General features: G+C 44.6%; 1 protein-coding gene across 1 annotated transcript in view; it reads left to right on the forward strand.

The window, feature by feature from the left end:
* Positions 1 to 12,034, forward strand: part of LOC139402732 (DNA annealing helicase and endonuclease ZRANB3-like) — an 84,843-nt gene that overhangs the window by 37,433 nt on the left and 35,376 nt on the right. Inside the window, 3 exon segments of the mRNA XM_071146640.1 lie at positions 2,088 to 2,207; positions 8,132 to 8,311; positions 10,281 to 10,454. Of these exon segments, the coding sequence (XP_071002741.1) occupies positions 2,088 to 2,207; positions 8,132 to 8,311; positions 10,281 to 10,454 (474 nt within the window).

The following is a 12,034-nucleotide window of genomic DNA, read 5'->3' on the forward strand; positions in this document are numbered from 1 at the left end:
TTTTTATTTTAAGCCAGTTTCACGCGTTTCTCAGCTCGATGGCAGTGATGTGAGAGGAAGAGTATAGGTGTCGTCTGCTGTTATCTGATACGTGATCAAGTGTGATCACATCTTCTAATTTGAGAAGTCTCCCACTCGCTGAAGCATCATCATCACCCATTAACAGGAAAAATACTAAAATAAGGAGCTGCATGCTGCCGTGATGAACTACAGCTGTGAGAACGGGGAGAGAGACCGAGGGGGAGGCGGAGGGCGGGAGACACGACTAATCCAATCAAATGAAAATGAAATCAATGACATCACTGCGACAGGTGTATTAGAACACTAAATTGTTCTTCCTGTATATGGGTACTGTCTGTGTGGAGTGGAATTGACTAAATGTCAAATCAAATGTTATTGGTCACATACACGTGTTTATCAGATGTTATTGCTGGTGTAGAGAAATGCTTGTGCTTCTAGCTCCAACAGTGCAGTAATATCTAATAAGTAATATCTAACAATTACACAACATATACCCAATACACACACATCTAGTAAAGGAATGGAATTAAACATATACAAATATATGACATGCAATGTGAGAGCGGTATAGAATAATAAATAGTATAGGATACAGTATATACATATGAGATGGGTAATGTAAGATATGTAGACATTATTAAAGTGACTAGTGTTCTATTTATTAAAGTGGCCAGTGTTCTATTTATTAAAGTGGCCAGTGTTCTATTTATTAAAGTGGCCAGTGTTCTATTTATTAAAGTGGCCAGTGTTCTATTTATTAAAGTGGCCAGTGTTCTATTTATTAAAGTGGCCAGTGTTCTATTTATTAAAGTGGCCAGTGTTCTATTTATTAAAGTGGCCAGTGTTCTATTTATTAAAGTGACCAGTGTTCTATTTATTAAAGTGGCCAGTGTTCTATTTATTAAAGTGACTAGTGTTCTATTTATTAAAGTGGCCAGTGTTATATTTATTAAAGTGGCCAGTGTTCTATTTATTAAAGTGGCCAGTGTTCTATTTATTAAAGTGGCTAGTGTTCTATTTATTAAAGTGGCCAGTGTTCTATTTACTAAAGTGGCCAGTGTTCTATTTATTAAAGTGGCCAGTGTTCTATTTATTAAAGTGACTAGTGTTCTATTTATTAAAGTGACTAGTGTTCTATTTATTAAAGTGACCAGTGTTCTATTTATTAAAGTGGCCAGTGTTCTATTTATTAAAGTGGCCAGTGTTCTATTTATTAAAGTGGCCAGTGTTCTATTTATTAAAGTGGCCAGTGTTCTATTTATTAAAGTGGCCAGTGTTCTATTTATTGAAGTGGCCAGCGATTTCAAGTCTATGTATATAGGCAGCAGCCTCTCAATGTTAGTGATGCTGTTTAACAGTCTGATGGCCTTGAGATAGAAGCTGTTTTTCAGTCTCTCGGTCCCAGCTTTGAATCACCTGTACTGACCTCGCCTTCTGGATGATAGCGGGGTGAACAGGCAGTGGCTCGGGTGGTTGTTGCCCTTGATGATCTTTTTGGTCTTCCTATGACATTGGGTGCTGTAGGTGTCCTGGAGGGCAGGTAGTTTTCCCCCCGGTGATGTGTTGGGCAGACCGCACCACCCTCTGGAGAGCTCTGTGGGCGGTGCGGTTGCCGTACCATACGGTGATACAGCCCGACAGGATGCTCTCGATTGTGCATCTGTAAAAGTTTGAGGGTTTTAGGTGACAAGCCAAATTTTCTTCACCACACTGTCTGTGTGAGTGGACCATTTCAGTTTGTCAGTGACGTGTACACCGATGTATTAGTAAATGGTTGTTTTTCTATACAGCAATGCTATAGGATGTTGCTGTCGTTTTAGTGGTGGGTTCAGAGGTCAAGGTTTTAATCAGCGCTGACATTTACTTCTCTCCCTATCTCCTCTCTCTCTCAGGCCAGTTACATCCATATCATTGGCAGTGTCCCATCAGTAATGACCACGCTCTCTCCCCATCTCCCTCTCTCCCCATCTCTCTCCCACCCCCCTCTCTCTCAGGCTAGTTACATCCATATCATTGGCAGTGTCCCATCAGTAATGACCACGCTCTCCCTCCCCCCCCTCTCTCAGGCCAGTTACATCCGTATCGATGGCAGTGTTCCGTCCTCAGAGCGTATCCACTTGGTTCACCAGTTCCAGAATGACCCTGAGACGCGCGTGGCCGTCCTCAGCATACAGGCAGCTGGGCAGGTAATGCACGTACAGACCATAGAAACACTGATGATAGAATAGTAATTATATTTCTATGGTACAGACCCTCTACTGGGCATATACATCCACCATGTGTCCTAATTCCAGTCCCAGTAACACTATACATCCACCATGTGTCCTAATTCCAGTCCCAGTAACACTATACATCCACCATGTGTCCTAATTCCAGTCCCTGTATACATCCACCACGTGTCCTAATTCCAGTCCCAGTAACACTGTACATCCACCATGTGTCCTAATTCTAGTCCCTGTAACACTGTACACATCCACCATGTGTCCTAATTCCAGTCCCTGTAACACTGTACATCCACCATGTGTCCTAATTCCAGTCCCAGTAACACTATACATCCACCATGTGTCCTAATTCCAGTCCCTGTATACATCCACCACGTGTCCTAATTCCAGTCCCAGTAACACTGTACATCCACCATGTGTCCTAATTCCAGTCCCTGTAACACTGTACACATCCACCATGTGTCCTAATTCCAGTCCCTGTAACACTGTACATCCACCATGTGTCCTAATTCCAGTCCCAGTAACACTGTATACATCCACCATGTGTCCTAATTCCAGTCCCAGTAACACTATACATCCACCATGTGTCCTGTTTCCAGTCCCAGTAACACTGTATACATCCACCACGTGTCCTAATTCCAGTCCCAGTAACACTGTATACATCCACCACGTGTCCTAATTCCAGTCCCTGTAACACTGTACATCCACCACGTGTCCTAATTCCAGTCCCTGTAACACTGTATACATCCACCACGTGTCCTAATTCCAGTCCCTGTAACACTGTATACATCCACCATGTGTCCTAATTCCAGTCCCTGTAACACTGTACATCCACCACGTGTCCTAATTCCAGTCCCTGTAACACTGTATACATCCACCACGTGTCCTAATTCCAGTCCCAGTAACACTGTACATCCACCATGTGTCCTAATTCCAGTCCCTGTAACACTGTACACATCCACCATGTGTCCTAATTCCAGTCCCTGTAACACTGTATACATCCACCACGTGTCCTAATTCCAGTCCCTGTATACATCCACCACGTGTCCTAATTCCAGTCCCTGTAACACTGTACATCCACCACGTGTCCTAATTCCAGTCCCTGTAACACTGTATACATCCACCACGTGTCCTAATTCCAGTCCCTGTATACATCCACCACGTGTCCTAATTCCAGTCCCAGTAACACTGTATACATCCACCACGTGTCCTAATTCCAGTCCCAGTAACACTGTATACATCCACCATGTGTCCTAATTCCAGTCCCAGTAACACTGTATACATCCACCATGTGTCCTAATTCCAGTCCCAGTAACACTGTATACATCCACCATGTGTCCTAATTCCAGTCCCTGTATACATCCACCATGGGTCCTAATTCCAGTCCCTGTATACATCCACCACGTGTCCTAATTCCAGTCCCAGTAACACTGTATACATCCACCATGTGTCCTAATTCCAGTCCCAGTAACACTGTATACATCCACCATGTGTCCTAATTCCAGTCCCAGTAACACTGTATACATCCACCATGTGTCCTAATTCCAGTCCCTGTATACATCCACCACGTGTCCTAATTCCAGTCCCAGTAACACTGTATACATCCACCATGTGTCCTAATTCCAGTCCCTGTAACACTGTATACATCCACCACGTGTCCTAATTCCAGTCCCTGTATACATCCACCACGTGTCCTAATTCCAGTCCCTGTAACACTGTACATCCACCACGTGTCCTAATTCCAGTCCCTGTAACACTGTATACATCCACCACGTGTCCTAATTCCAGTCCCTGTATACATCCACCACGTGTCCTAATTCCAGTCCCAGTAACACTGTATACATCCACCACGTGTCCTAATTCCAGTCCCAGTAACACTGTATACATCCACCATGTGTCCTAATTCCAGTCCCAGTAACACTGTATACATCCACCATGTGTCCTAATTCCAGTCCCAGTAACACTGTATACATCCACCATGTGTCCTAATTCCAGTCCCTGTATACATCCACCATGTGTCCTAATTCCAGTCCCTGTATACATCCACCACGTGTCCTAATTCCAGTCCCAGTAACACTGTATACATCCACCATGTGTCCTAATTCCAGTCCCAGTAACACTGTATACATCCACCATGTGTCCTAATTCCAGTCCCAGTAACACTGTATACATCCACCATGTGTCCTAATTCCAGTCCCTGTATACATCCACCACGTGTCCTAATTCCAGTCCCAGTAACACTGTATACATCCACCATGTGTCCTAATTCCAGTCCCAGTAACACTGTATACATCCACCACGTGTCCTAATTCCAGTCCCTGTATACATCCACCACGTGTCCTAATTCCAGTCCCTGTATACATCCACCACGTGTCCTAATTCCAGTCCCTGTATACATCCACCACGTGTCCTAATTCCAGTCCCTGTATACATCCACCACGTGTCCTAATTCCAGTCCCTGTATACATCCACCACGTGTCCTAATTCCAGTCCCTGTATACATCCACCACGTGTCCTAATTCCAGTCCCTGTATACATCCACCACGTGTCCTAATTCCAGTCCCTGTATACATCCACCACGTGTCCTAATTCCAGTCCCAGTAACACTGTATACATCCACCATGTGTCCTAATTCCAGTCCCTGTATACATCCACCACGTGTCCTAATTCCAGTCCCTGTATACATCCACCACGTGTCCTAATTCCAGTCCCTGTATACATCCACCACGTGTCCTAATTCCAGTCCCAGTAACACTGTATACATCCACCATGTGTCCTAATTCCAGTCCCTGTATACATCCACCACGTGTCCTAATTCCAGTCCCTGTATACATCCACCACGTGTCCTAATTCCAGTCCCTGTATACATCCACCACGTGTCCTAATTCCAGTCCCTGTATACATCCACCACGTGTCCTAATTCCAGTCCCTGTATACATCCACCACGTGTCCTAATTCCAGTCCCAGTAACACTTTTTGATGGATATCTTCCAAGACCTGTTCCAGTTGATTTGTTTTATGTAATAAATAGACAGGAAGTATTTCTTTCCAGAGCTCTCAAATTAAAACGAGCATTAAAAACAGTGAGAAAGTTCTTGACGTTCTTGACTAATGGCCTAAACTCACTAAAGGCGAGCATGCAAAGCGTGTGTGTGAAATTTATTTTAGAATCTGTTGTTTTGAATTCTAATGACCCAACCGAAGCGGGGCGGGCAGGTTGTCCTCTTTGACGCCTCACTCAATTAAAACGTGTCTCTATTTTTGTGTTGTATCGCTAGAGATGTATTCACACAAAACAATACCAACTTTTTTCCCGAGCTCATTTGAATTGGAAGAGGTAGCTAAGGGTTGAGGCTTTACTATACACGCTAAATTAGACCAATTCATCCACTTATGGAAACAACATCGCTATCTGCTGATTGGAGGTCTGGTCCTCTGTAGCTCAGTTGGTATAGCATGGTGCTCCTTCCTGTAGCTCAGTTGGTAGAGCATGGCGCTCCTTCCTGTAGCTCAGTTGGTAGAGCATGGCGCTCCTTCCTGTAGCTCAGTTGGTAGAGCATGGCGCTCCTTCCTGTAGCTCAGTTGGTAGAGCATGGCGCTCCTTCCTGTAGCTCAGTTGGTAGAGCATGGCGCTCCTTCCTGTAGCTCAGTTGGTAGAGCATGGCGCTCCTTCCTGCAAGCTCAGTTGGTAGAGCATGGCGCTCCTTCCTGTAGCTCAGTTGGTAGAGCATGGCGCTCCTTCCTGTAGCTCAGTTGGTAGAGCATGGCGCTCCTTCCTGTAGCTCAGTTGGTAGAGCATGGCGCTCCTGTAGCTCAGTTGGTAGAGCATGGCGCTTGTAAAGCCAGGGTGGTGGGTTCCATTCCCGTGACCACCCATATGTCAAATGTGTGCATGACTGTGAGATAAAAGCGTAGATGATATTATAATATTATAATTATTATTATAATATAATAATACCTTAGCTAAATACATTAAACTCAGTTTTTCACAATTGCTGACATTTAATCTTTGTAAAAATTCCCTGTTTTAGGTCAGTTAGGATCACCACTTGTGAAATGTCAGAATAATAGTAGAGATAATGATTTATTTCAGCTTTTATATCTTTCATAAAATTCCCAGTGGGTCAGAAGTTTACATACACTCAATTAGTATTTGGTAGCATTGCCTTTAAATTGTTTGACTTGGGTCAAACACTTCAGGTAGCCTTCCAAAAGCTTCCCACAATAAGTTGGGTGAATTTTTGCCCGTTCCTCCTGACAGAGCTGGTATAACTGAGTCAGGTTTGTAGGCCTCCTTGCTCGCACAAGCTTTTTCAGTTCTGCCCACAAATGTTCTATTGGATTGAGGTCAGAGCTTTGTGAAGGACACTCCAATACCTTGACTTTGTTGTCCTTAAGCCATTTTGCCACAACTTTGGAAGTATGCTTGGGGTTATTGTCCATTTGGAAGACGATATTTGTCCCAATGTGCAGTTGCAAACCGTAGTTTGGCTTTTTTATGGAGGTTTTGGAGCAGTGGCTTCTTCCTTGCTGAGCGACCTTTCAGGTTATGTTGATATAGGACTTGTTTTACTGTGGATATAGATATTTTTGTACCTGTTTCCTCCAGCATCTTCACAAGGTCCTTTTGTTCTGGGATTGATTTGCACTTTGGAAATTGCTTTTGGAAATTGCTCCCAAGGATGAACCAGACTTGTGGAGGTCTCCAATGTTTTTTTCTGAGATCTTGGCTGATTTTATTTTTATTTATTTGAAATACATCCACAGGTACACCTCCAAATGACTCAAATGATGTCAATTAGCCTTTCTGAAGCTTCTAAAGCCATGACATTTTCTGGAATTTTCCAAGCTGTTTAGAGGCACAGTCAATTTACTGGAATTGTGATACAGTGAATTATAAGGGAAATAATCTGTCTGTAAACAATTGTAAGAAAAATTGTCCTAACCGAATTGCCAAAACTATACTATGTGTTAACAAGAAATTTGTGGAGTGGTTGAAAAACGAGTTTTAATGACTCCAACCTAAGTGTATGTAAACTTCCGACTTCAACTATATGTACTATCCTGCTAGCATACAGTCACTGCTCTGCCTGTTCCCGTACTGTTCATCCTCCTCGCTCTGCCTGTTCCCATACTGTTCACCCTCCTCGCTCTGCCTGTTCCCGTACTGTTTACCCTCCTCGCTCTGCCTGTTCCCGTACTGTTCACCCTCCTCGCTCTGCCTGTTCCCGTACTGTTCACCCTCCTCGCTCTGCCTGTTCCCGTACTGTTCACCCTCCTCGCTCTGCCTGTTCCCGTACTGTTCACCCTCCTCGCTCTGCCTGTTCCCGTACTGTTCACCCTCACTGCTCTGCCTGTTCCCGTACTGTTCACCCTCACTGCTCTGCCTGTTCCCGTACTGTTCACCCTCACTGCTCTGCCTGTTCCCGTACTGTTCACCCTCACTGCTCTGCCTGTTCCCGTACTGTTCACCCTCCTCGCTCTGCCTGTTCCCGTACTGTTCACCCTCACTGCTCTGCCTGTTCCCGTACTGTTCACCCTCCTCGCTCTGCCTGTTCCCGTACTGTTCACACGCCTCGCTCTGCCTGTTCCCGTACTGTTCACCCTCACTGCTCTGCCTGTTCCCGTACTGTTCACCCTCCTCGCTCTGCCTGTTCCCGTACTGGTCACCCTCACTGCTCTGCCTGTTCCCGTACTGTTCACCCTCCTCGCTCTGCCTGTTCCCGTACTGTTCACCCTCCTCGCTCTGCCTGTTCCCGTACTGTTCACCCTCACTGCTCTGCCTGTTCCCGTACTGTTCACCCGCCTCGCTCTGCTTTCTCCACCTGTCTGCTTCCGGTGAGTTCTTCCCTTAAGTGAGTGTGTCCTGTGTGTTCTGTGGTGTCCAGGGCCTGACGTTCACAGCGGCCACTCACGTGGTGTTTGCTGAGCTGTACTGGAACCCTGGCCATGTGAAGCAGGCTGAGGACCGGGCGCACCGCATCGGACAGACCGCCTCCGTCCACGTGCACTACCTCATCGCCAAGGGAACCTTTGACACCGTCATGTGGAGCATGCTCAACAGGAAGGTGTGTGTGTGCGTGTGTTTCGTTTTAACTGGAAGGTAGGTACTTTTCATAGAAATACAGTACCAGTCAAAAGTTGAAAGTTGACACACCTACGCATCCAAGGGTTTTTCTTTATTTTTACTATTTTCTATGTTGTAGAATAATAGTGGACATCAAAACTATGAAACAACACATGGAATCATGTAGTAGCCAAAAAAGTGTTAAACAAATCAATATCTATTTTAGATTCTTCAAAGTAGTCACCCATTTGCCTTGATGACAGCTTTGTACACTCTTGGCATTCTCTCAACCAGCTTCATGAGGAATGCTTTTCCAATTGTCTTGAAGGAGTTCCCACATATGCTGAGCACTTGTTGGCTGCTTTTCCTTCACTCTGCGGTCCAACTCATCCCAAACCATCTCAATTGGGTTGAGGTCGGGGATTGTGGAGGCCAGGTCATCTGATACAGTACTCCATCACTCTCCTTGGTCAAATAGCACTGTTGGGTCTTTGTCCTGTTGAAAAACAAATGATAGTCCCACTAAGCGCAAACCAGATGGGATGGTGTATCGCTGCAGAATGCTGTGGTATCCATGCTGGTTCAGTGTGCTTTGAATTCTAAATGCATCACTGACAGTATCACCATCACACCACCTCCTCCATGCTTCACCGGTCATGTTCATTGCTTGTGTTTCTTGGTCCGAGCAAGTCTCTTCTTCTTATTGGTGTCCTTTAGTAGTGGTTTCTTTGCATCAATCTGACCATGAATGCCTGATTCTGTCCTCTGAACAGTTGATGTTGAGATGTGTCTGTTAGTTGAACTCTGAAGTATTTATTTGGGCTGCAATCTGATGTGCAGTTATCTCTAATGAACTTATCCTCTGCAGCAGTCTTCCTTTCCTGTGGTGATCCTCTTGAGAGCCAGTTTCATCATAGCGCTTGATGGTTTTTGTGACTGTGCTTGAAGAAATATTCAATGTTCTTGAAATGTTCCCGTATTGACTGACCTTCATGTCTTAAAGTGATGATGCACTGTCGTTTCTCTTTGCTTATTTGGTCTGTTTTTGCCATAATATGGACTTGGTCTTTAACCAAATAGGTCTATCTTCTGTATACCACCCCTACCATGTCACAACACAACTGATTGGCTCAAATGCATTAAGAAGGAAATAAAATCCACAAATGAAACTTTTAACAATGCACACCTGTTAATTGAAATGCATTCCAGGTGTCAACCTCATGAAGCTGGTTGAGAGAATGCCAAGAGTGTGCAACGCTGTGATCAAGGCGAAGGGTGGCGACTTAGAAGAATCTCAAGTCTAAAATATATTTTGATTTGTTTTTTGGTTACTACATGATATGTGTTATTTCATAGTTTTGATGTCTACACTATTATTCTACAATGTAGAAAATAGTACAAATACAGAAAAACCCTTGAATGAGTAGGTGTGTCCAAACTTTTGACTGGTACTGTAGATTTACTTAAAGGGACAGCACAAAGCCCAGATACCACCTTGTCATTTTGACTGGAACACAGTGGGTTGAATGGCAGGTACACTCAATATATCTGTAATTCTATGGTACTAATATCCACTGCAGGACCACCGTTTCCAATGAACTGGATTTGAATCAATCAATCAATCAAACATTTTTTTAAAGACCATTAAAGATGCATTACAGATGTATCAGAGTGAGGTTGTTGATCTTGGTGTTTATTTGTTGTTTACTGACCTTGTTGTTGTTAATTATGCTGCAAAGAACAGAGCAGTTTATGGTCACATTCATCTAGTGCACATTGTAGCAAAACAAGTGTTTCTTATTGGACAAGTCCTGATTGCGCCTCCCTGATTTAGTCCATTTTCTGCCATTAAGTGCTTAAAAGGAAAATGCTTCTTGAAAGTCCAAAACATTTTATTTTTGAGTGGAGTATCCCTGTACGTGTTGTTCTGATAGGAGACTGTGTGTGTGTGTGTGTGTTGTTGTTGACAGGAAACGGTAACGGGCAGTACTCTGAACGGTAAGAAGGAGTACTTAAAGGCAGAGTTGGGGGATAAGGACAAATGGGACTTCCTGAATTTCGCCGAGGCGTGGACACCAAGCGAGACGACCCTGGCAGCAGGAGGAGTGGTTGACAATGACAAAGATCCTGTGTTCTTTAACCATGTGAGTCACTGGTCTAGTGATCTGGGTTCTTTAACCATGTGAGGCACTGGTCTAGTGATCTGGGTTCTTTAACCATGTGAGGCACTGGTCTAGTGATCTGGGTTCTTTAACCATGTGAGGCACTGGTCTAGTGATCTGGGTTCTTTAACCATGTGAGGCACTGGTCTAGTGATCTGGGTTCTTTAACCATGTGAGGCACTGGTCTAGTGATCTGGGTTCTTTAACCATGTGAGGCACTGGTCTAGTGATCTGGGTTCTTTAACCATGTGAGTCACTGGTCTAGTGATCTGGGTTCTTTAACCATGTGAGGCACTGGTCTAGTGATCTGGGTTCTTTAACCATGTGAGGCACTGGTCTAGTGATCTGGGTTCTTTAACCATGTGAGGCACTGGTCTAGTGATCTGGGTTCTTTAACCATGTGAGGCACTGGTCTAGTGATCTGGGTTCTTTAACCATGTGAGGCACTGGTCTAGTGATCTGGGTTCTTTAACCATGTGAGGCACTGGTCTAGTGATCTGGGTTCTTTAACCATGTGAGGCACTGGTCTAGTGATCTGGGTTCTTTAACCATGTGAGGCACTGGTCTAGTGATCTTGGTTCTTTAACCATGTGAGGCACTGGTCTAGTGATCTGGGTTCTTTAACCATGTGAGTCACTGGTCTAGTGATCTGGGTTCTTTAACCATGTGAGGCACTGGTCTAGTGATCTGGGTTCTTTAACCATGTGAGGCACTGGTCTAGTGATCTGGGTTCTTTAACCATGTGAGGCACTGGTCTAGTGATCTGGGTTCTTTAACCATGTGAGTCACTGGTCTAGTGATCTGGGTTCTTTAACCATGTGAGTCACTGGTCTAGTGATCTGGGTTCTTTAACCATGTGAGGCACTGGTCTAGTGATCTGGGTTCTTTAACCATGTGAGGCACTGGTCTAGTGATCTGGGTTCTTTAACCATGTGAGGCACTGGTCTAGTGATCTGGGTTCTTTAACCATGTGAGGCACTGGTCTAGTGATCTGGGTTCTTTAACCATGTGAGGCACTGGTCTAGTGATCTGGGTTCTTTAACCATGTGGGTCACTGGTCTAGTGATCTGGGTTCTTTAACCATGTGAGGCACTGGTCTAGTGATCTGGGTTCTTTAACCATGTGAGGCACTGGTCTAGTGATCTGGGTTCTTTAACCATGTGAGGCACTGGTCTAGTGATCTGGGTTCTTTAACCATGTGAGTGAGGCACTGGTCTAGTGATCTGGGTTCTTTAACCATGTGAGGCACTGGTCTAGTGATCTGGGTTCTTTAACCATGTGAGGCACTGGTCTAGTGATCTGGGTTCTTTAACCATGTGAGTCACTGGTCTAGTGAGTCACTGGATCTGGGTTCTTTAACCATGTGAGGCACTGGTCTAGTGATCTGGGTTCTTTAACCATGTGAGGCACTGGTCTAGTGATCTGGGTTCTTTAACCATGTGAGGCACTGGTCTAGTGATCTGGGTTCTTTAACCATGTGAGGCACTGGTCTAGTGATCTGGGTTCTTTAACCATGTGAGGCACTGGTCTAGTGATCTGGGTTCTTTAACCATGTGGGTCAC

Source organism: Oncorhynchus clarkii, unplaced genomic scaffold (assembly GCF_045791955.1).
Source record: "Oncorhynchus clarkii lewisi isolate Uvic-CL-2024 unplaced genomic scaffold, UVic_Ocla_1.0 unplaced_contig_3571_pilon_pilon, whole genome shotgun sequence".
Taxonomy (NCBI): Eukaryota; Metazoa; Chordata; class Actinopteri; order Salmoniformes; family Salmonidae; genus Oncorhynchus; species Oncorhynchus clarkii.